We start from the raw sequence: 27006 nt of genomic DNA on the forward strand, positions 1-27006 counted from the left end.
TCACAGTGAACATGACACCTTGTCCCTATGGTGAACCAAGACACCTTGTCCTTACAGTGGACCATGACATGTTGACTTTACAGTGGACCAAGACACCTTGTCCTTACAGTGGACCATGACATGTTGACTTTACAGTGGACCAAGACACCTTGTCCTTACAGTGGACCATGACATGTTGACTTTACAGTGGACCAAGACACCTTGTCCTTACAGTGGACCAAGACATCTTGTCCTTACAGTGGACCATGGCATCTTGTCCTTACAGTGGACCATGGCATCTTGTCCTTACAGTGGACCATGGCATCTTGTCCATACTGTGAACCATGACACCTTATGCTTACACTGGAATATAACACTCTGTCTTTACAGTGACAGTGTGTAAAAAATGATGAATTATAGATTTGTATTTGTTTATCTGTTCCCAGGTATCCCTACTCTACAAAAATGGTTTGAATGCATTGACTAATAGAGAGAGATTTATCCACTGTCCATATCTAACAGAGCGGTGCTGATCACAGTGTATGGTCAGCATATAAAGATGTCATGGCATACCTCTTTCAGTCTGGTGGCTCTCTCCTCCATCTTCAGCTCAAAGCTGGTGCGCTTGTTGTTCATCTGTTCCTGCCACTCCTTCTTCTTTTGTGTCTGCCTCCGGTCCAGCATAATTTTGCTCAACTCTGGCTTCTGCAGGACATTCTTACCTCTGAAACAAACAGTGAGTGGGTGAGCTGGTGTTGATGCTGCCTTTATCAATAATCACCAGAAATAGGTTTCACACATTGTATCCATGTGGGGAATCGAACCAGGGTCTTCAGCATTATGAGTGAATGAGCTATAACCACCAGGTTATCAAAACCAACAGAACAGGGAAATATAAAGTTCAGGAAACTGGATCATGTTTCTTTACACCAATCAGGTCCAGATTAGTAGCACATTTCCTGACATGACTCTGTAAAGTCTAGTTCCCACATACATGTTTCCTAACACCATGATGACATGCTTATGATTGGATTATATTCCCTTGCATCATTCTGTGATGTCTAGTCTAAGAATACATGTTTCCTAACAGCAATCTGGTATGTCTATGACGGGATTATACTTTCCCAGTTATTCTCCCATGTCTACTGTCTGGGTACATGTTTCCTAACACCTATGTTTACACTATACTTCCAGAACATGTTTCTAAAACACAGATGATAAAATAACAATATTAATATTAATGGTGATGTTTTGAAGGACATGTACCTTCACATTAAAAAAGGCAAAGTTGTTAGGGATTTCATTTAAACATCAGATTCATAGCATTGCAAATATGACAGACAAGCATAATGCATCCTTTAGAGATAGAATGTACACTAACACAGTGCGATGTGAATCACACTTACAGCTTGTAGTTCAACAGTAGTTCTCGATGCAGGGCTTGTCGTTCTCGAGACTCAAGACATGGATTAACCAGCCTCCTTGGCCTGATAAGCGATTCAGCTGACTCTGTCTCGGAAAGTGATGGAGGTCGGGGGTGGGGGTGTGGGTGGAGGTGGAATGACTGGCCGTTCTGGGGGATGTCATCTGCATCATGACTGAGAGGTGATGGGGGAGGGGGGAAGGAGTCTGCAGACACATCGTCATCTAAGAGGTAGTCAGGGTCAGGTTCGGCTACTTCAGCATTATTGTCATCTGGAACAGAGGTGATCTGATGCTTACAATCTGACACAGGATAATCTTATTCCAGGTATTTATTTTTGCAACATGTAATACTATACAAATACATCTTGTGATTGATCAAAATTATATAAATGATTTGTTGGGCACACAGAAATTGGAAGAAGGCTTATGGATAACAACCTTATTGTTTCAACAAAATTTCAGAGTTACATGTTTTCCTTTAAACACCTGACTTTGCAGAGCAACTGCTGTGACTTTGTCCATGATGATATTCCAACCAGCCATGGACCTTATGATTCAAAGTTTGATGCCTTGTCATCATGACAAAGGAGGTTAACCACAAACCATGGACCTTACAAGCTGAGCTTTCAAGCTGATGAGGTAAGACTACCATCTGTGGGTCCCGTGACTACATGACTTACATGATCACTTCTTGCCCTACATCTTTCAAAGGGATTCATCACTTGACAAAGGGCTAGAATAAAGAAGCTGGTACGCCAAATTTTTAATGTCCTTCTTTAATAGTTACAATTCTAAAGGTTACTCTTAAACAACATTCTAAGCAATAGAAAATTACAATACATTCATCAAAATATTTACGTGTGAGGCAAACGCTCTAGTGCACAAGAATCTAAGTTAAAAAAGCATGGACTATTTCAACAAAACTACTATAAAAAATCATGCAACAGACTATTATCTTAATGTTAATCTCTCTACATTTCAGTGAAAGCTGTGAAAGTGAATGTTTTCGTTACATATTTGTGACTTTGTGCTGAAAGACAAAGATATTAAAAAGACATAGGATCTCCAGAATAATTAACATATACAGAACAGTTCCTTATCATCAGGTATTGTATTACACCAGAACAAACATGCCACGTTTTAAGTGAAAGGCTGTTAGATTTTAACTTCAATTAAATAGGATTTTTCTGTCAGTCTATAGGGACTGAAGACAAATCATCAGGTGTAATTGTTTGTTAGAACCATCAGTAAGACACAGATACTGGACCAAAATAATAAGTGTTTTCACTGTTAGGCAATAAACAGCAAACACGCTTGTGTTAGGCTCTGATTAAAAAATGGACATCCTATTTATTGCACAGACTTGCCAAGCGATCATATACGTTCCACAAAACATATCTCCCTTTCCACAAAATGCACATATACAACAGGTAACTCCCTTTGGTGAGAGACAAAAACAGGTATCCTACCTGGCCATAACAAATCAGATATTAGATTTTCATATCTGCCCACCTCACAACCAACACCCCAGCTCATTCAAATGTTCCCAAGCAATTATGACCTGTGAAGACATTAATATTGGTCTTCCATTACTTACACTTGTCAAAAGAAGATACTGACACAATCGGGTGGTTGGAGTCACTGACTTCGGAGTACGATGCTCATCCTGCTAAGTCACTGGATTATGTTGTCCAGACTTATTTACTGACCGTTACCATACAGCTGGACTGGTAATTAGTATGGCAGTAAACAACAAATCAACCAACAATATAATTGTGTGATTTTCTTCTTTCATTCACAATAACAAACACACAATATCAGAAGTCCAAGAAACTGCTCCACATGTTTACTATTGTATGTACAGACACTTTGAACAGACAAAATTGAATGAAACGAATTATGAATTAATGAAAATCTAATGTTAACGTCATTGTGGCCTAAGAGTAGGAAGATATGTTTTGCTAGCAATGACAACCCAGCAGCAGGTGCCTTGCGCTTTGTGATGCTATGCCATGTCTGTAAGCTGCAAGAGAAGTACACATTATGGCCAACAGATGTCAGAAGCACAATATATATCATAGTGTTAATTATCCTCTATTGGGGCTACAGATCTAAGATGGCAGCACTGCATATGAATTTTTATCTAAAAACACTGCAAGACATAACTGTTTCAATCATATCTATATGACTGGTGTAACTTCAGTACTACAGGGAACGGTTGTTACAGCGGTTACAGTTCGATATATCTAAACCAAAAACAAAAAAAACACTTGATACAGTGAAGTACATCCTGATTCTGTCAAACGTGTTTGTTCCTTGTTTCAAGAGGTTTCTGCGAAAAACGCTTAGGATGAAAATAGCTGAAGGACCTGCTATTGAAAAGAATAAAATCTGCAGATTTCAAAATGAGTGTTCAACAACATTTTAATATTTCCCTCATCATATGTCTAAAATACATGCAGGGGCCTAATGCTGATTTTGGTGTTTGTACATGGAAGAAACAATTCCAGGAGAGTAAGTGCAAAAGATGAGAAAATAGCAAGATACGAATTTGGCTGAAATAGTTTACTGTGAGTGTAGAGATAAGAGACACTGTTAATTCCTAAACCATGTGATAAGTATCTACAGCTGAACACATGGCTGCTTAGGAGACAAGATTTCATGTAGGTTTCAGTTGTATGTACCACTGAAAAAAGTTAAGAATCACCTGGTGCTGGCAAGGTAGTACAACTGTACATGTAATATCAATGAGTCCAGTGCTCCTTAAGTTTTATGAGCTGTATATAATATATGCGAATATACTTTTTGTCAAAACACAACTACCTCTCTATGTTTTAGAACTTTAATCCAAAACAGAAATGTGTAAGTTTTCAAGTCAAATGAAACATTTAAAGGTTATGATTTGTGTAATATAAAAATATAATTCCACATCAATTTTAACAAATGATGTTCGATGTGATACACTGAACAAAAAAAGAACATCTTCAAACCACAATAACACTGTCAATAAGAGATGGCACATTCCTCATGTTGTAGAATACACGTCTTGACAGTCTAAGAAAGCCTACCTTTGTCTCATAATCTGAATTCACTCTTGCCCTGCATACCTGTCATGTGTTCAGCTTTTTATACGCATACATAAGGTTACTGTCTAGTAAAGAATAAATACAGGTAAATACAGATTAAAAACACTTCATCATTTATCACACTTTTCTACCTATCAAGCTTATGCTGGTTAAAACCCCGGAGAATCGTTTAACGAATAAGGAAAGGGACTTGTCGACGTTTTCGTCTGGTGATTCTAAGTCATAGTCTGGCAGTGGTGTCTCCGGTGAAACAAGGTATAACCCCCTCTCTTCCTCCTCTGTAAAAAACACACATGCAATGACAACATCATGCTACATCATAACAGAGCCAAACAAAAGTCCATGATAACAACAGTTCATAACCCTAGGGCAGGTACACTGAATTGGTGATACACAGAAGTGACAAGACTAACTTACATTAATAATAAGCAAATGTACTTGGACTATCTAAGGACTGATGAAGCATTCCCATTTTCATAAACATAAAATCCCCAAAAGTTTGTTCTGCTTTCGAAATTCGCAGTCCAGATAATCGTGTACAGTGACAGACTAAAGTACACTGTGGGAATCAAGCATTACTTGTACTGTAATTCCTTATTTGGACTTGCACTCAATACAACACAGCTCCTCGTGTACTCTAATCCTTTTAAGTGCATTTCAAGTTTAGAAGTGTTTAAGTTCCTCTAACGACTGAAACTTTCCTGTGACCAGCATAAAAACGACTTCTGTATTCACAATTAATGGTACATGTACTTGGAACATATTAGCCGCTATGACATGGCCCCAAGTCATGCTGGACTAGAACACTTGGTGTGAACAGTGCAGTGCCGAGAAACCTGCATGATCAACGTGAAGTGGGATTCGAACCAAGATTATTGCTTCCTGAAATGTCAAAGGGTTATGACGACTACTTCATGAGCTACTGTCCCCCCTTGACCCCTGGCGGGTCATCGACATTACAAGTGTACTATACAATAAACAAACATAACAATTCTGTTTACAGCATAATTACTCTCTGTCAACATCAGGTAAACAGGTTTAACACAATGACCCTTAGTGATTAAATATCTTTATCTTGCTTACCTACATGCTTAAACGGATATAGCCCCTGACTCCAATTGCATTTGTTAAGAATCTACCATGACTAAATGACACAATTTCATTCAAAGTCTGAAAAATCTGATTCCAAAACCAAAGAAGCAAACCTTTTGACACACTGTCACATATGTTCCTGTTGTAAATAACTTTAAAAAGTTATTTGTGGAAATTTTTTTTTATTTCCTTAAGAAAACCATGATCAGCTTGTACATATTGTAACAAAAATTCATGTCTATTCATGGCTTCAAGTACCGAGATAATCAATTTCTCAGCCATCACAGTGATTCCAGCCAAGATATCAGCCTTATGCTGTATCTAATTAAGATGACCTACCTTTTGTGCAGTCAGCTTCCAAGCTACAGTATCAGGTATAACAGTAAATTACGGCACAAGTAACGTCAGTCATGTTTACAGTCGCCATCTTGAATTCCCTGACGTCACGTTTGCGTGTCATGTGACCTTATGTCACCTATAAATAGAGCTGTCAAGGTTAAAGTCGGGGCGGCAAATTTGACTTCTCAAGCAAGGTAGGGTTCCAGGGTTACGTCACAGCTTAATTCTCATTTTCGCATTATGGGACATCTTTATTGTACAACTTTTAATTAACTAGGATATTGTTAACACTTGGTCTGCTCTCTAAGTATCTACTTGTAGTTAGGTGATTATTGTGGTTTTCTTTTCAACCTTGTGGAGATCCGGAATCATTCCGGCAGATCCATTCCGACGGATTCATTCCGACGGATTCATTCCGACGGATTATCCTTGGCTTATGGGAATCAAGTGTACAGATTACAGATACAGATACACTCACAGTCACAGTCACAGTTGCCTATTGTAAGTCAAGCATGGTTTATCGCCTGTAGGAAATATTACAGTTTAATTTAGTGTTGACAGTCGCTGATTGTCGTCGCGATGCGGGGGGTCCAAGGTCATTCCGACATGCTATGTTGACCTTAACCAGTTACAGTCTCTACTAAAGGTTTCTTACACAGGGGATTATTGGAATCGTCTACAGCCAAGACATACGTTTTTTTTGTAATGCAAGTTATAAGTGGGATTTAGCCTTATTCATACTCGTATCACATTTTGACAGCTGTTGGAGGTGTGGCCTCCTTGTCATTCATTCCGGATCACGTGACTTCCGGAATACGTTGTTTACATTATCTGGATCCAGTTCCGGTTGCCGCAAGTTCATTCACTTTCCAGTTTCAAAGTTTATTATACAGTTTAATTCATTTAACAGCCAAGAGTCTCAGTCAAGACTGCCATACAGCAAGGCAAGATTTCTGCAACCACGAAGACACGGGTTGACAAGCAAGATATCCAGTCCTGATGACTGACAAGGTGACAGTTTCGAGATCGTGTATTTTCAGTTTAGTGCTCATTAAATAAAATCGTTATTGGAACTTTATCTACTTGTTGTGTGATCCTTCTGCATATCGCCAGTTTCTTCATTCTTTGCATCTTAGGTCCTTGTGATATATTTTCACTGAACTTCGTCTCCGAACTCTGGTATTTATTTTGTCACATTTTGTGACTGGTGGCAGCATCCATTATATTTGTGTAGTTTGTCTACTAGTATTTTGACTAGTCTTTGGCCGTTCCGTTACATTTGGTGGCAGCGGTGGGATTATTTGGATTATTGGATATTTTGTGTGTTGGAGACTGGCGATGCTGTAGGAAGATGAATTTGTAAATTTTATAGAAATATTTAAGGTAGCAATGTGAATTTTCAGTTTGCTGTGACAGTGCCTTGGAGCCCTAGCCTTCACCAGTTCTTCTAAATTCAGAATCCTGAAGAACGACCGTTGCAGCTCAGGATTCATTACCTTCAGAGATACTTGTGGTGACGACCCAAGGATCTATAATAAAAGCTCTTGATTTTATCTGCACAGGTCAAGGCTAGCTGATCTCATTAACTGCAAGCCGTATTGACAGAACTCTTGGATGATAACCATGGACAAGTCTTAGAGTTGTGTTCAAATTACTTTGTATTACAGAGACAAAGATTATTCAAGCACAAAAGATACAGAAAACAGGCGAGCTGGTGATGTTTACATTTTGAGATCCAGTTCAAGCAAACAGTTCAGAGACTTTTGTTATTTATTAAAGCCAGTAGCATTGTCATTGTTCCAGATTTACCCTGATCAAGTACATCTGTGTTCAAGTATGACTTCAACCTGAGAGCCAAGTGTTCTTACAGACATGATGACCAGTTAGAGTCTTTACAGCCCTAGCTATTCAACTTTTACAGTAATCAAGTAAACCGTTATACATTCTTCCATAGGACTGACGGGAACTTATACGGAGTCGTACCGAGGTCAGAGTGCAGTTGTTAATCTTTCTCTCTCTCTCTCCCACAATAGCTATCATTTGTTATTATTTCTTTTATAACCATGTCATTAGTGGAATCTGACCTAGTCACCATATCAAGGGTGCAGGAAGACACAGATAATAGTGGACTGATTACCTTTCACCCAAGACACAGTTCCCCCCACAGTCAACAAGAATTTGTACCTGCAGAATATAATTCTGCCTTGTCTACTTCTCACCGGGATCAGGAAGGTGTTCACAGTATGGAATCTCCTTTTTCACATGTTAGGAATTCTCTTGAAGTGAGGCCACCTAACATGGTTGCAGACAAGATCACTTCAGATGATGAGCAGGAACAGCACAGACCTTCCAGCAAGGAAAACACAGAAAAGGCAGGTGGAGATTTCCCCAATGTCACTAGAGTCCAAGTGCCTATTATTCGTTACAAGGATATGCCAGCAGTTGAGCCGAGAACTCAAGATTATGTCACACACGAGAGACAACCTAGGATTCCAGTATGGAGTAATGCTCCTATGCAGAATTGCATTGTCGACTCACCGAGATCAAGATTTCCCGCTGAGGTTCAACAACACTCACTTGTTGGACAGCAGCACCCCCTTTTCTCTGAACAAGCTTATCCTTACAGAAGGGGAATTTTGCTGACACCGGAGACTTTTGATGGGAGCATGCCTTGGCAGAATTATATGGCTCATTTTGGATCATGTGCCACTGTGAATGGTTGGAATGAGAGTCAAAAGGCAAATTATCTAGCAGCTAGTTTACGGGGAAGAGCTCTACAGATTTATGGAGAACAGCATGGCCCAATGACATACCCAGATATCACAAGATTACTGGGACGTCACTTTGGCGGAAATGATAAAGTCGAGCTCTACATGATTGAAATTCGGAACCGGCAACAGAAAGAGGGTGAGTCGATACAGGATCTTGGGCAAGCCATACAACGCCTAACTAACCTTGCATATCCTGATGCAACCCAAGATTGTAAAGATCGGTTGGCACGCAGTCACTTCACTGAGGCAATTCGTGATCGTCAAGTACGATTAAGTGTTGTCCAGTCTCGCCCCCGTACCTTGGAAGAGGCCATTCAAGCAGCATTTGAAATGGAGACTTACCTGGAATGCGAAAGGTTGCGTCCAGCGGACAAGGCCAGATCAAGGCAACTCCGTATTTTAGCAGCGAAACCAGAACGACAAAATGATCAAGTTGAACAATTGTCAAGGCTCATGGAGACAATAAACAAGTTTGAAAAGAAGCTTGAATCTCTGCCAGTGTCAGAGGACAGAGTTGCACAGTCAGGATCAAGGAAGGTATGCTACAATTGTGGTGATCCATCACATTGTTACAGAGATTGTCGGTATCCACCCAGATATCCTCAACAAAATCCAAACAAGCGAAATCACCAGGAAAACTAGAATTTGTCTGTTCAAAGGGTCGTGAGCAGACATCTTATAAACAAAAGACCCAGAGAGAGAGAAGAGATCAAGGGACCAGCCGCCATCCCTTGAATCAACACTCAAATCCAGCCAGTTCCCTTGACCAAGGGGAGGTAATACCTCTCAAGAAGTCAGGGAATGGTTTGTATATAGCTGTTAACATTGAAGGGAAATCTGTCGAACTGTTGTTGGATACTGGTTCTACAGAGAATGTGATGTCTCATGAACAGTATCTTACACTTACAGAGGGTCAGAGGTGTCCCAAGTTATTGCCAACTTCCGACGAAGTAAAGCAGGCAAATGGAAGTAGTCTCAAGTTGTATGGCAGGATCAGGGTGACGATTCAGGTCAAGACTGTCAGAAAACAAGTTGATTTCCTAGTAGCAGACATCAGAGGGTCAGCTATATTGGGACTAGACTTCCTTGGACGTTGCCAAGCAAAGCTAGACTTGGAACGTCAAGAACTACGTCTGGGGATGGAGAGGGGCCCCTCCTCCCAGAGTAGCGAGAAGTTGTGTTGGAGACTATCAACACAACAAGAGGTTACTATTCCCAGTTGTGGAGAAGCGTTCATACCGTGTGCAGTGAAACCACGGGCTGGACACGCAACTGCAGGAGAAGGGTTAATTGAACCTGACTTGCAGTTAGGATTACTGAACAAAGGGTTAATGATCGCAAGGGCGATTGTTGACATAAAGAAACAGATTGTACCAATCAGAGTTTTCAATCCTCATCCAGATCCTGTTGTGATGAAAGGGGGATTTACAACAGGCATTATTAGGATTTTAGATAAGTCACAAGCACAGACACTCAACTCTGAGCACAGTTTTGAGAGTGATGCAAGGGTTCCTGAATCTTTGAGAGACTTGTGGAGGAGAAGTTGTACTGAACTGACAGAATCACAGAGCAAGGATGTGGCAGTTCTTCTCAAACAGTACAGAGATGTCTTTGCAGCTGACTCCAAGGAACTTGGAAAGACAAATATTGTAAGACACAGTATCAACACAGGGGATGCCTCACCAGTAAGACAGCATTATCGCCGCTTGCCAATAGTACAGCAAGAAGCTGCAGATTCTATGATTCAAGACATGTTGGAGCGACAAGTTATCGAGCCATCATCTAGTCCCTGGGCTTCACCAATTGTTTTAGCAAGGAAGGGCTCAGACGAATGGAGGTTCTGCTGTGATTATCGCCGTTTGAATGATCGGACCATTAAAGACGCCCATCCGATTCCGAGAATAGATGATACGCTGGATGCGCTGCATGGTTCTCAGTTTTATGCAACTATGGACATTGCTAGCGGATTTTGGCAAGTAGAGCTAGACGAGGAGGCGAAGCAAAAATCTGCATTTTGTACAAGGAGTGGTCTGTTTCAGTGGCGGGTAATGCCATTTGGACTTTGCAACGCCCCATCTACCTTCTCCCGCTTAATGGAACAAGTGCTGAAAGGTTTGCACTGGGAGATGTTGTTGGTATATTTGGATGATGTTATTGTTTTTGGCAAGGACTTCAAACAGGTGCTGTCAAGACTGAGAACAGTGTTTGACAGATTTCGAGAGGCCGGCCTGAAGTTGAAACCCTCCAAGTGTCATTTCTTTAAGAGACAGGTGTCTTATCTTGGGCACACTGTATCAGCGGAAGGAGTGAGTACAGATCCTCAAAAGGTAGACAGTGTGAGAGATTGGCCCAGACCCAAGAATGTGAGTGAGGTTCGAAGCTTTTTGGGACTTGCGTCATACTACAGACGCTTCATTAAAGATTTTGCCAATATTGCCAGACCCCTCCATAGTCTGACAGAGAAGAATTCTAACTTCATGTGGAATACAGTGTGTGATGAGGCTTTCATCCTGCTGAAGGAAGAGTTGATTTCAGCCCCTATTCTTGCCTATCCAAGTCACACAGAGCTGTTTATTTTAGACACAGATGCAAGCAACTTTGCCATGGGTGCGGTATTATCTCAGGTCCAAGATGGCAGTGAAAAAGTTATTGCGTACGCTAGCAAGACCCTTTCTAAACAAGAAAGAAACTACTGCGTCACAAGACGAGAGTTGCTTGCTGTTGTCACTTTCATCAAGTATTTTCGCCATTATCTCTATGGGCGGGAATTTTTGATCCGCACAGATCATGTCTCCCTACGCTGGCTCCTAAATTTCAAGGATCCAGAAGGACAGTTGGCAAGATGGCTGGGGGTTTTGAGTGAGTATGATTTTAGGATTGAGCATCGCCCTGGCAAGAAGCACGGCAATGCTGACGGTATGTCAAGGAAGCCCTGCAAACAGTGTGGAATGGAAGACACAGCAACAGGAATGTTAGCACAACTCATTATAGAGCCACAGTGGTCTTTATCTGAAATCCGTACAGAACAGATGTCAGACCCAGATTTGAAGCCCATTTTCATCTTGGTAGAGTCCCATGCTGCCAAACCTAAGTGGGAAGAATTGTCCAGTGAGTCAGCTACAACCAAAGTCTACTGGGGTCTATGGGATTCTTTGGAGATTGTTCAAGGGGTACTTTGCCGCAAGTGGGCAGATTCATTTGGTAATCAGAAGTCCTTATTGACAGTAGTTCCACGCTCCTTACAGAAACAGATCTTGTATGAGGCTCATTCAGGAAAGGCAGGTGGACACTTTGCCTATATGAAAACTCTGTCCAAGGTTAGAAAGAGATTTTACTGGCATGGCATGTCTGATCAGGTAAGGTCTCTTTGCTCTACCTGTAAGACTTGCGCAGCTCGACGCAAGCCTACTAGAAAATCTAAAGCACCTTTACAGCAGTACAGTGTCGGAGCACCCCTGGAGAGATTGGCAATGGACATCTTAGGACCATTTCCTGTAACAGAAAGTGGAAATAGAGTCATATGTGTGGTTGGTGACTACTACACAAAATGGGTGGAAGCTTATGCACTTCCTAACCAAGAGGCAAAGACAGTTGCTCGTGCATTAGTTGAACAATTTATTTGCAGATTTGGAGTACCACAGGAAATCCATACAGATCAAGGGCGAAATTTTGAATCAGAGCTCTTTTCTGAGATTTGCCGGATTTTTGACATCCACAAGACAAGAACCACCCCATTCAACCCAAAGTCTGATGGCATGGTCGAAAGATTTAACAAGACAGTGGTGGACATCTTAGCCAAGTATCTGGATCCCCTATGTCAACAGAAAGACTGGGACCAGAAACTACCATTTGCACTAATGGCTTACCGCAGCGCCGCCCAGGAATCTACAAAACAGACCCCAAACAAGATGATGTTCGGGAGAGAGTTGTCTATGCCTGTTGATGTGATGATACAGAATCCGTCTGTGGACAAAGTTCAAGTTGAAGACTATCCCATGAGAGTGAAAGAATACCTTTCAGACGTATGGGATAAGGCTAGGATCATCTTGAAAGATGCTGGTCACAGACAAAAGAAGAATTATGACAGAAATTTACACAGCAAATCCTTTAAAGTAGGGGACAAAGTGTGGTGCCTCTGTAACAGACGCTCCAAAGGACTTTCTCCCAAGTTACAGATGAAGTGGTCAGGGCCATTTTCCATTGTTGGAAAAATCTCTGATGTTATTTACAGAATACAGTTAGGGTCCAAGGGCAAACCTCGCGTTGTTCATTTTGACTTGCTCAAACCATATCTTGACTCTGCAGAGTAGTTACTGTAGGGATGACCACCATTTCCACACCTGAAAGTATAAAGATATACGAGAGCAGACCAAGTATGTCCAAAGCTTAACAGAGTATACAGTGTTTGGTATAGTTAGCTAGGGGTAGTTATGTGATTATTATCCTTTCAGATGCCTCGTCCTTATACGTGTCACCAGTGTCGACAGATTTTTAGCTCTTCCAGCAACCTTTCTCGACATGTTAGAGAGAAACACAGGAAGAGAGAGCGATATAGTTGCCCGGACTGTAACAGGGATTACGGCAGAAAGGAAGACATGCTGAATCATCGAAGGTTGCGTCATCGTCACAGGTCGAGTTCCCCAGTAAAAGCTCCTATTGTTATACCACCAGGGTACATCTACCAGCTGGTACCCACCAGTCAGGTCCAAGCAGCAGCCGAGGTCCAAGCACAAGTTCCTGCCCAAGCCCAAGTCGAAGCCCAAGTTACAGTCCAAGCTCCAGCCAAGACACAGGCTCAAGTTTCAGCCCAAGTTCCAGTCGCTGTACATACTGCTAGCCAGTCTCCACCTTTAGTTCCCTCCCCAGACACAGCAGTCGGAGCGGCAGCCTTACCGGAAACACAGCATGACAGTGACTGGGAAGATGTAGAAGACATCCTCCTAGAAGGAATAGCGGACGCGGAGAAGATGGAGAAGGGGACATACATGCCCACAGCCATGTGTTCCTCCTCCTCCTCCAGCGATGAGGAAGCACAGCCTCCCCAGCCTAGAGGAAAGGCTATAAGACTACAAGAGGTGGAGGATATAAGTGATGAAGAGGTATCCCATGGGCCTATTAAAACCATAGTCATCACCAAGACCTTCCACCGAGATGGGCGGCTGCTGAGCATACATCGGGAGGAAACTTATTATTAGTGTTAATAAATTATCTAGAACTGGAATAATTTTCTAGACTTATATTTTTGTACATTTGTATTTTTGCCTTACCAGGAGGATTAAGGCTAGGGAGGGGGCAGTGTAACAAAAATTCATGTCTATTCATGGCTTCAAGTACCGAGATAATCAATTTCTCAGCCATCACAGTGATTCCAGCCAAGATATCAGCCTTATGCTGTATCTAATTAAGATGACCTACCTTTTGTGCAGTCAGCTTCCAAGCTACAGTATCAGGTATAACAGTAAATTACGGCACAAGTAACGTCAGTCATGTTTACAGTCGCCATCTTGAATTCCCTGACGTCACGTTTGCGTGTCATGTGACCTTATGTCACCTATAAATAGAGCTGTCAAGGTTAAAGTCGGGGCGGCAAATTTGACTTCTCAAGCAAGGTAGGGTTCCAGGGTTACGTCACAGCTTAATTCTCATTTTCGCATTATGGGACATCTTTATTGTACAACTTTTAATTAACTAGGATATTGTTAACACTTGGTCTGCTCTCTAAGTATCTACTTGTAGTTAGGTGATTATTGTGGTTTTCTTTTCAACCTTGTGGAGATCCGGAATCATTCCGGCAGATCCATTCCGACGGATTCATTCCGACGGATTCATTCCGACGGATTATCCTTGGCTTATGGGAATCAAGTGTACAGATTACAGATACAGATACACTCACAGTCACAGTCACAGTTGCCTATTGTAAGTCAAGCATGGTTTATCGCCTGTAGGAAATATTACAGTTTAATTTAGTGTTGACAGTCGCTGATTGTCGTCGCGATGCGGGGGGTCCAAGGTCATTCCGACATGCTATGTTGACCTTAACCAGTTACAGTCTCTACTAAAGGTTTCTTACACAGGGGATTATTGGAATCGTCTACAGCCAAGACATACGTTTTTTTTGTAATGCAAGTTATAAGTGGGATTTAGCCTTATTCATACTCGTATCACATTTTGACAGCTGTTGGAGGTGTGGCCTCCTTGTCATTCATTCCGGATCACGTGACTTCCGGAATACGTTGTTTACATTATCTGGATCCAGTTCCGGTTGCCGCAAGTTCATTCACTTTCCAGTTTCAAAGTTTATTATACAGTTTAATTCATTTAACAGCCAAGAGTCTCAGTCAAGACTGCCATACAGCAAGGCAAGATTTCTGCAACCACGAAGACACGGGTTGACAAGCAAGATATCCAGTCCTGATGACTGACAAGGTGACAGTTTCGAGATCGTGTATTTTCAGTTTAGTGCTCATTAAATAAAATCGTTATTGGAACTTTATCTACTTGTTGTGTGATCCTTCTGCATATCGCCAGTTTCTTCATTCTTTGCATCTTAGGTCCTTGTGATATATTTTCACTGAACTTCGTCTCCGAACTCTGGTATTTATTTTGTCACATTTTGTGACTGGTGGCAGCATCCATTATATTTGTGTAGTTTGTCTACTAGTATTTTGACTAGTCTTTGGCCGTTCCGTTACAATATATATACTGAATCTTGACACCTGAAACTGGGCTGCTTGTACTGTCGCTATCCTAAAAGTAGAGGGGTCTATTAATCTAAACATGAGTTGTGCACTGGCTAGGTAAACAGTATTGATCACTCTAATAGTCACGTAGGTTTGCTTTATTTTACCTGCCAACAAGCCCTTGTTAGATCGTCAGCAATAATCAATGCTTTATATTTGATATTAGCATAGGCGCCACTTGACAAATTTACTGGGGTCCTTCTCTAAACATCTGTCGATGAGAATGGTCAGCGCTCTCATAGTAGGAATGTTTTCACATCTCAGCTGCTAGATTCGGACCAAACTTGTCAAGAACCAATCCTGAAACAGCTCAGCTGAAGTTCTTGAATTTTGAGAATTTCTCACATTAAAGAAAACAAGCACCTTCCCAGTTCCTCATTTTTGAAAACTTAGCATCATTGATTTCTACTGCATTAACTAAGCTATGCTGCTTACCCACCTAGCGAAAAATGTTAGGTGTCTCATGGCGTCACCTATTATAAGGATTTTGAAGGGAAAATCTTCATCATAAACATCATTGATATATGTAATACACAAGTTCAAATTACATTTTCACCAAATAAGGATATTTTTTTTCAGAAAAGTCTAAGCATACGATTTCATAAAAAGACATCTGCTCTAAATTATCATGATCCCTTATTTCTTTTGTTCAGAATATATTCACAGGACATGTTAGATAATAATCATTTTCTTCAGAAACTTCAGCTTCTGAAACTCACGGGAACAATGATGCTGAAGATCAGTTCACTGCTACTGTTTTCCACAGCACTCATTTCATACTTCCTGGGTGATGCCATAACTATCCTGAAATATTCTTGTGGCAATTATAATGTTTGGGTTTTCAGTTATTCCGTGACTGTAACTACAAACATGTGCGACTTAATTTGACAAGCCACAAAATCTCTTCAGGAATATTTTTAAGCCACAATTTACAAGCATGTATGTCCGATGACAAAACCTCTCAAAAGGTCAAGGAATAAGACATATATTTCCTCAAGGAAACTTAAGATGACTTAATATTTTGAAATCTTTGAGTTTTAAGGCCTGCTAAGGCAGATAATCTAGCATCTGTTTGCTGACGCACTCTCAAGATTAATGATTACATTCAACCAGGAAACTGTCACTGAGGCTCATATTGATATTCCTGCATATTATAGATAGCTGATAGTGTTTAGTAATGTATTGATTGTCGATATGTAACAACACATGCTTGAGAGGGCTGATCAAGTCCAGATGTTTCAGATAGCATGGTATGTCTTCCTACATACAAAACTTACATATAACAGGTTTTGACATGTCGCAGTATCAGTATGAGGCCACAACAAATTAACTTGTTCGTCAAAAGCTTAAGTGTGTTCTTTTTTACCCTGCTTATAGCAATATTCCCACAATATCACAGAGGGGGACACAGGAAGTGGGCTTCACACATTGCACCACCGTGGGGAATCAAACCCTAAACTGATAAGTGAATACTTCAATCACTAGGCTACCTCACCAGCCATAAAAGCTTTCACAATTGTTTCAATGTTTTTCAGTTGTATTTGATTCCTGATTCTAAAGATCAGGAGAAGATAAAACAAATCCAAACTCAAAGTCACCTAGAGAAGATGAAAGTAAATCTAAATAATATATGCCTATTCATTATTTAAAATCAAAACAACTGCCAAAACTAGCACACATTTTAAACAAATAATTCAAAACAAAAACTATCCCTCTAGAACTGTGTAATGTATACCATACAGTTTAGAACTACCAGATTCTTCTATGTTTCTTTAGTCAATCAGACAAGATATTGAAAATCCAAGTTGCTTAACTTCACTTGAGCAGAATATATGAAGCTAGCAGATGCCTTAAAATAACCTGATGTTTCAATTTATACAAATCACAAACATGACATCTAGATTTAATATGTGCTTTGAGACTGAGGATCAGAAACCTCCAACTGAAAATCCTGATGCAACAATTAACAGCTGCGCAGAGATTACTAAGTAATTAACATCATACAGTCATCACAAGCCGAGTCTGATGAACACCATGCTAACCCTGATTTTGATATCATCAATATCACCTCCTTTTCAATGTGAGGAACTATATCAGTATTATGGTCCTAGCTGCCAAATGACTGTTCAATAAATCAATGTGGACTAGTGAAGACCGCCAAGCTGTCACTTGGACAGGAATTATTCATTGTACATACCAACTCACACCACAACTAACCACTTTATACAATATTTACGACTTACACCTGATTGTAGTGTGTTTGTCCTGCCCTGAACTCAGATTGTGATCAAAGACAGGCAGTTCCTACATACACAAAAACCTGGCTCACCGATACCATGATCTGTTGTGGATAATTAAACATTAGGAACAGTTCATTTCACCTCGTCTGGACCTAATGTCCTGTAGATTGTGAACAGGTGAGTGACAGGTCTAACATAGAGTATGAAATATTGATGAGGTTGCAGTTGGAACAAGAAATAGTTACAGATTGTTGGTGGGTTGCTACTAGACATAAATATGCTGAATTCTTTATACCAGATACCTCAGGTTGCCTATATTAAAAAAATTTACAGGAATTAATTATTGCTCCTGAAGAAAAATTTGCAGAAATATTCTGCTGCATCTAAATTACAACAGTGAAAGTACAGTTGCTAAGTTTCAGTTTCTAAAAGCTTCCAAATTTTACTTTCAGTTATTTCCAACTTAATTTATGCTTAAAATACATGAATAAATCATAATATCTGTTCATCAATCAATGCAAAAGCATACAGGAATACCAATATTGTACACCTGTCATGTTTCATTGACCAAGTTTGTTAATTCTAGTCAAGTCATATGAATCTACACTAGTACTGAGTCCACACAATATCTCTATCATATCACACAGCACGTACACATTGGGTATGTCTTTGTCACTTTGAGCAATAATCTACTGAGACACAGTGTGCGAAATAGTTTCCAAATCTTGCTTGCCAGTTGGGCTAGCTGTACCTGAAAGCTACTAGCCCTCAAAATAATTCACCTGTCCAAAATTTGAATGTAGAAAGCAAAGGATCACAAAAAGAGATGAGAATAAAATATGATGAACATTCTTATCATACCATATTTTTGAATGATTTAAAAGTGTATTATTACTTAACAAGTCAGAGATAGTTGTTAAAGAATTACAAAATGACATGAAAATTCACTAGCCCATTGGGCCAGTGACTGTGAAGGTTTACTGGCCCGACTGGATGTCTACTGGCATTCGTAGATCTATATCATTGATAAGCCTGCCCTGGGATAAACTATAGTTACATCAGCTTGTGTCAGTAGAAACAATTTATGGATCAGGACCCAGGAACTAAAATACAAAAAGATTACAAGTCAAAGGAATGATCCATACTGTCAAGGATTCATGCAATCATGAAAACATTGTGCTATTTCACAGCTGAGGTGTTCCAGTAGTTCACACACTGAAGGTGAGCAAATAACTATGCAAAAGAAGTCTTGACACTGGTTCGGGGATAAGTAATTTAACACAGTTAGTGCCTAGGTGTAACCGGAGAAGTATCAGGAACGTGAACATGAATATCACAGTGTCAAGAAAGTTCATGCGATGATCATCCATATTTTCAATATAAAATCGTGACCATATTGAAGCACTTGAAAGGCATTTAGAAGTTGGACAAACATAAATACATGACATGCTCTTATGGATTATAGCTTCTTGATATTCTTTACACAACATTTCAGAGATAATTCTTGCTCCTTCTCCAGGTAAAAGAAGCTCATCAGGTGAATATTGGTAAATATTCTTCAGGTGAATATTGGTGTATATTCATCAGGTGAATGTTGGTAAATATTCATCAGGTGAATGAGGGGGCAAGAATTACTCCTGATACGTTGTATTATGAATAAAAAGCTGTTGTTATCCACATAAACATGTCATGTATTCACATGCCTGTGTTGGAAGTAATACACATCACTGATGACCATTAGTTAGAGACCATGTAAGAAGGTGACTTGTTTACCTGGGTGTTTGTGGTTAGCCTGATTCTGCATGTCAGCAAACCTCTGCAGCGTCTTCTCCTTGTGTTCCTGAAACATATACGCCAATATTGTATCCACCTCTGACAGAAAACACTACTATGATTATAAAATTAACACTATCATAACTACCTCTTACAGAAAAGCAGGTGAGATTTTCAGCTCTGCTAAGAGCTCCTTATCACACTACATTCTTATCAAAGTTCATTCCAAGCATTCATCTTTCAGGGTTGAGGGGTTATCTGATGGATGGGTGGATGAGCAAATAGGATGGTGAAATGACTGGTGACTATATCCCATCCTACCACGGCCAATATCAACACATCATCTTTGATCAACTCAGTACTTTTATTAGCCTCCTCTATTTTTCAGATGAAATTATTTAACATTTAACTATTGTTTAGTAATGGCTAACGTAACTGTCTTAAACAAATGCTGGCTTCACACACCACAACCATAAAGCAATGCATTGTTTTCACAAAGGAAGTACATGGTTTCAGGCTTCAGTGACAGGCTTTGTTTAAGGGCATATTATGTAACTAACTTGGGGCTGTCTCAAAACCCAGGAAGCAATATTCCAGCTTAAATAGTCAGGCCTTCAGCCAGGAAATGAACACACGATCTGGCAGCTGTAATCTGTTGTGAGTGAGCGAGTGGTTTCGGTAATTTGAAGCAATACTGAATCAAAACCGTCACACCATAAATGGTCTTCACAAACTATACCAAAAGTTGGTTTGAAAAGATATCTCAGCAATATGAGCCAAAGCTATCCTTCCTTGTCTATGCAATGTCACATCTGTCCAGTACTGATATACTAAAAAAAATACAATTATAATAATATAAACAAAACATATGACATACAACTAACAGCAACAATACAAATCATAAATCAGTTTGAATGCCTTATTGAAATTCACATTGTGAGCTTTGAGATGCCCCATTTCAGTCACAGTGTCCAGAGAAACATGATATTTATATATTGTGATACTTGACAGTCTTTTTAAGCATCACACCATATACTCTGTTGAGCATGCTAAAGTGTTTCCTGCAAACCTAATTGCAAGGAAAGCTGCCCATATATGGAAATATATTGGTTATTGGTTATTATATACAACACAATAGCATGGAAAGACACACCGTACCACTGTCTTGGAGAAAACAGTACAAGACTTCACTCTTAGTATCTAAAACTAGAAAATACGACTACTGACAGAACCATGTCTAGATCAGAGTTAGGGACCAGTGTCGGGATCAGTGTCGAGATCAGTGTTCAGGATCAGTAGCATGCAACAAGAAGAGTCACATGCACAGACTGATATCTAAGCCATGATGATCCTTACAATTATAAGGCTGTAATCCAGAAGTATTTGTGCTTCTCAATCACAAACTGAATATCACAAAGGACATTACTAATACAGATGGCATGAACAGAAAACAGGTTGAACGGAGTGAAAATACAATGGCATTTTCTACATACAAGTATTTACTAATATCAAGCAGTTATTAGTGTTCTTGAAGCAAGTTAATGAAAGAGGTGGTTTCAGGGTTCTAAGTAATTTTGAAAATTTAAATTTCATTCTGAACTTACTTACGTAAGTCTGCAAGTAAAACACATGGCATCCACTCTCATGACCTACATGACATCATCATAAATCGAACTCCTGCTGGGAAACATAACTCAATAACCCTAACCTTCAGACATCTGCAGACCAAGTAGTCATCCTGACCAAACACATAAGAACATGATCCAAAACAGAATCATGATGCTCCTCAGACAGCATTATCAAATCATCCCATCACAGACATGGAACGATATTTCTGCAAGTTGTACATCCCATCACTACATCACTCTAAGTTCCACACCTTGTATGCTGATCTCAAGAAAGAAACAGTGTCAGGTCACAGTGATATTGATCATCCAAAAACCATGCCAGTGTCATTATCTTGAGATCATTAAGGCACATCATGAGGGACAGTGACCTGTTTAGTCCTAGACATGAGGTATGTGATGTCGACTAATACTTCTCCTGATTAACTGTCACACAAATAACAACCTCAGCCACTGCAATCATTTTGTTATGGTTTACCCTAAAACCATCCAGCTGTGTAATATCATGAATAAATTCAACAAGAAATGTAGAAAGAATGCAAACCATTCAGGTGAGTAAGCTCATACTTACTTTCATTAAGCTTGAAAGAACCAGAATAAATTCAGCTAGAGCAGACTAACACCATGTACCTCTCACAATGGCAAACTGCAGCATCCAAATGTTAAATAAGCACATTGGAAGAAGCCAGATGTAATCAATGATTTGAAATAATCTGAAATCAAGCCACTGGTATATACAGGAACTAGCAGCACTGGTCAGCAGTTTCTGACAGTTATGATAGGATGTGGGCCGTGGCAGGAAGTATAGATTTCCCAAACACAAACGAGGAAGTGCTCCTCAGCTGATCACAACAAAGGGGGCCCCTTTCGGGTTGGAATTCTAGTCATGCAGGCTGAGATTTCTCCAGTACAATACCCTTTCGAATGTTGTTGACTGTCAACAAAGTGACTGAAAGGATTATGACTCTACTTGATCAAGTATGCTTGACCAAACACATTAGTATGACGTATAACAGCGCCTTATGGTGTTGTTGATATACCATTTGAGTCAACACAAGTGAGTCTTGTTACGTTATCCCTCACCTGACCAACTAAATCTGTTCAATTCCCATCTCAGACCATCCATGAATATAGAAGGTTGACTTCTTGCTTTCTTGTGCTTATATGACAGTCTTATCAATCCAAACACTTGGTGTATACAACATGTAACATTATATTGTGAGGGACACAGATCAGAGACATGTCATCTTTTCAGGGTTGTTTGGGGAAGACAATATTTTTGTTTGGTCTTTGTAGTGAATGGAACTACTGGAGTAGCTAAATGTGGCTCATGGCTAAAAATCAGACATGGGAGTAAATACCCAATTGCTTGAAAAATTATCTGGAGCTCTGGAGTGAGTGAGTGAGCATATGAGCATAACTCTTCACATATTCTGTTATACAAGTGAACGTCAGTTTTAAGTGTGAGGGGAGAATAGTATGATAAACATATACCATGTTGATGAAAGCCTTGGTACATTAGAGTTGGTACTGACAGTGACAGAATGTGGTAATCATGTCATGGTTACAGACTATACAGGGATAGAATCTAGTCCAGGCAAGTGAGTCTGGTTAAACAGTATTTCAGTAATAACTCTACACAACAATGTGACAACAGGAAATATTACCAAAGTGAATCCTATAATATTCGAACCCCACAAAGATAAGCTTCTGGAATACCTAAGGGATGTAACCCTTGACAGCAAATATTTTAGCCTTCAACCACTTACTTTGCAAAATTAATGACTACAAATGCCATGTCATTAAACATTCACAAAACCTATACAGACAAGCATATCATTAGCACATGAAGATCAACACCAGAGTAAGACCAATGAACTGATGAGAAGAACGAGCTAATAAGGAGGGTGTGTGAAAAGATTTGAAATCATTTCCCTAAGTGATAAAAATATCTCATCAATCTATTTTAAGTTATTTCTTTAACCCATCAAATTACTTAGAAATTCATTAAATTGCTGATCTACATTCTCCCAAGATGGGCCCCGGCTGACCAAGTGGCCAAGCCCCTGATTGCCTGTCCATTTCCTGGGGCCCCGATATAAATCTGCACGACCATGATGATGTTGGCTAGTAAGTATTACAGCCGGAACATTCTGGCCATCGAGGACATTAATCAGTGAACAGACTAACGAGTGTCGGACATTAATCAGTCACACTGTTCCGTGACATGAGCGACGGAGGACATGACACCAGTAGTGTCTCTGCTCATCGTCTACTCATCAGATCCTTGTATTAAATATGGGCACTGACAACTGGAATATGATAAAAATACTTACAGGCATTTGCAGGCACTTGAGAAAACACAAGCCAACTCATCAGCTGTATTTCTATCAAAAGTCGTAAACTACAATAATCTAATTTCAGTCAAAAACATTGTTTCCACAACTTAACCTTTCCAAAAGAACTTCTTCATATAATACAATGACCTATGTATTGTTACGAGTGTGTATTTTCTGTATATTTCTGTATTTTTGTTATTAATTAAGCAATAATTATTGTTGGGTCACAACGTTTAGTGTTTTGAATAATAAATATGATATGTCACATTTCGTATAATAGATGGTTAACACTTTTAGGATTCTGGTTTTCCGGAAATTATCTGCTCTTTGTTTTCTGTTTGCTACTTCTGGGAGACTGCTAGAGATTTCTACAGTGTTGACGATGGTCGTATGTGCCTGAATTTTCAGGAAATGACTGAAAGTGTATATAAATGCTAGTTGCCGTGTTAAGACAGAAGGACACACATTCATATTCACTGGAGTTATCATCATCAATATCTAACAACGCCTGAAACTGATATCAGACTGCTCGCTGTGTTGCATTCTGCATAACCTTTTCTCTCTTGCACTAAGACATTGATGAGTTTGCTATAGTATACTTTGTGACCCACTGCCTTAGATTTTGTCTCACTTGTATTTTATTTGAAATCAATATTGTGAAACTGACTTGTGACCTTGTATAACTTGCTCTCTTGTTTAGATCTAATAATACAATATATGGATGTTTTAGACTTGTCCTCGTTCTGTTTTGCTGGCTCAAAGGGGGTTTCTTAAATCGTTTGTCACGGCAAATTCTTAACCGTAACAGTATTGTGAAAGTTAAAGTACATCAGTTAAAGTGGCAATGAATGGCATGACCTTGTTTCAAAATTACATCAAACATGACCTTGACCTTTGACTTTGTTACCCACATTCCATGGAGGAGAAAATGTGTTATGAAACGGTAAGTCTGACCTTCTAAACAGCTGCCATCGATCGATTCAATGCTGGGCTATAACACAATTGAAATTCATAAGTAATGCAGCCTTCATTGAACAAACAAATAATCAGTGCTGCACTGAAAATGGATTAGCCATTTTCCAGATTAATGAATAAAGGTTAAAATGCAATGTTTCCCTGTATACAGATAAGCCTCTCGACAGCAGATTTCAAATAAGTAGGGTGCACAATACTAAAGTCTTCCTGTACAGAGTTCATCTCTACTGGACCCGTGAAGGTCTCGGGGTAGAACAGGCCTTCAGCAACCCATGCTTGCCACAAAAGGTGACTATGCTTGTCGTAAGAGGCAACTAACGGGATCGGGTGGTCAGACTGACTTGGTTGACACATGTCATTGGTTCCCAATTACGCAGATCGATGCTCATGTTTTTGATCACTGGATTGTCTCGTCCAGACTTGATTATTTACAGACTGCCACCATATAGCTGGAATATTGCTGAGTGCGGCCTAAAACTGAACTCACTCACCTCTACTGAGTCAAAGACAATGATGTTCCACCACCCTCTGTTTGGCTCTGAGAAACCCAAATTGGATGACCTCCAACTGAGTTGTTACAAATACTGACCTGTGTCAGGTCTGATTCCCTCAGCAGTAAACATGACGCCTATATAGGAAATGGTTAAAAACCCTTACTACATCCACTGTGATCAGGAACATCATCTGGTGTTGGAGAGTGCTCATGGACACAAACATGAACCTGGGAGAAATTCCAGAAACATTTCATAATACATGTAGTCAGTGGTTTTTAATTCATAACAAGTCACTAACATCTCTCATCAAATAACAATCACTAGGGAATCCTTGTCTTCAGCCTTCATAAAAGAGACAAATAAAATGAAATTAGTGTACCATTCCATGAACTAATCTGTCTTGGACTTATACCATTATTTCATAAATATTTTAATGCTGAAAACAAACCCTATCACAAATATACTTCCCAGGAAATGAGAGATCAAAGATATGCTATGATATGTATTGTTTCACCACCCACTGATACTGCCAGGGGGAGTCCTGTGGAAGGTACAGACTACCCCTGGGGGAGATCACTCTTGACACCCAATCTGATATTGGTGTGAGATATCAGAATTTATTCCCTAAGGCCACATTGGATTGAGCTATTTATATCATCTTCTAGTCTCACAAACCAGTGGTCAGTGCTAATACAAGGGTGAAACAGCATTCAAGAGAGGATAAATACGTTATTATCTATTAATACTGTACTTTAAGGACATCCTACACATTTGTGTCTGTTTTGTTGCATTTCTTCATGACAAAAATCATCTTATGGAGAGAATGAGATTATTGTGCCATGATCAATGTTGTGTTGGTATTTCATTTTCAATGTTGGAAATGTTATTGTCTCTTTTTCAAATTTGTGAATGAATTTCAAATGTTTCTTCCTTGAAGAACATTAGTTGTCAGGAAATGGCATGTGTATAATGCAGTTTCATAAATTTCATGAGACATATCAACAGGTTCAGCCTTCATCTGATTTGCATTTTCCACTGTTTCTCTGGAAATTATATTTGTCAAAACCTAAAAAGTACAAAAATCAGCTAAGGGCACCACTTCATTACTACATAATTTTATGTGCAAAATTTGTGCATAAATATTTTCATATTTTAGCATTTTTTATGAAATACAGACATGCAAGATGGTTGCTAAACTTGAGAACTCAAAACTGAATAATGGATGTATTCAAAACTAATTCTTCATAATTTCATGACAACATGCCAAGCTTTATTAATTGTTCACATTTCAAAAACAGTAGTCACATGGGATAGCCAAACTATTTTACGTCCTTGTTAAATTTCAAACACATCTGTCATTGTAATCAGAAAACACTTTTTTGTGGTCTCCTCTCTAACAAATCGTGAATGACGAATAATACATGCCTTCTGATTGGTCAAATATTGTTGCCAAACCTGAAGCCCAACTGACCAAGAAGCAAATTGTTGCAAGATTTGACCAAATGTTTTGACACAAGCAAGTACTGTACAACCCCAGGATCCTCCACATTGACCCCTTCCCACAGCAATTAACTTAATCCTAGATAGACAAGTATGGCTTGTGGGTTCATGTTAGGGAAACAAACCACTCGTCTGTGTAGAAAGAGTTTAACCCATACACATTTGTTCAAATATTTTCACAGAAAGTCAAACAGTTGACTTCACGAACATTTGCTATTTTTCCTTCACTGTGGCCATTCAACTCCGCAGTGTTGAGGGTAAGTTTCAAAATACAGAACAGAGGACCAAGCCCACATTCTGATCTCTTGTGTACTTCAATACATTGTCAGTTTCAGAATTTATCCACAGTCAAATTACTTCTCACAACCGTATGCCATCTATCAGAAAATTAACTATGTTAAAAATAAGATAAATAACAGTGGAGTGGAGTGGCATGGTAGAGTGGCGCAACATGGCAGTGTGGAGTGGCATGGTAGAATGGCGCAACATGGCAGTGTGGTGTGGCATGGACCAGAGTAAGTAAGAGAGTGAGTGAGGGAGCAAGTTTATCATTGCTTTTTCACCTATTTCATTTATATTGTAGCATGTCTCCTTGACAATAGTGGGAAAGCGTGAAGCCTGTGCTATA

At 39.6% G+C, this 27006-nt stretch overlaps 1 protein-coding gene across 1 annotated transcript in view; it reads right to left on the reverse strand.

Moving 5' to 3' along the window:
* LOC137296649 (uncharacterized) overlaps positions 1 to 27006 on the reverse strand; it is a 98339-nt gene that overhangs the window by 1151 nt on the left and 70182 nt on the right. The window contains exons 3-5 of the mRNA XM_067828467.1: positions 19446 to 19512; positions 1386 to 1674; positions 553 to 703 (exon numbers count right to left, since the gene is read on the reverse strand). Coding sequence (XP_067684568.1) covers positions 553 to 703; positions 1386 to 1674; positions 19446 to 19512 — 507 coding nt within the window. The remainder of the gene's footprint in view (positions 1 to 552; positions 704 to 1385; positions 1675 to 19445; positions 19513 to 27006) is intronic.

Source organism: Haliotis asinina, chromosome 9 (assembly GCF_037392515.1).
Source record: "Haliotis asinina isolate JCU_RB_2024 chromosome 9, JCU_Hal_asi_v2, whole genome shotgun sequence".
Classification (NCBI taxonomy): domain Eukaryota; kingdom Metazoa; phylum Mollusca; class Gastropoda; order Lepetellida; family Haliotidae; genus Haliotis; species Haliotis asinina.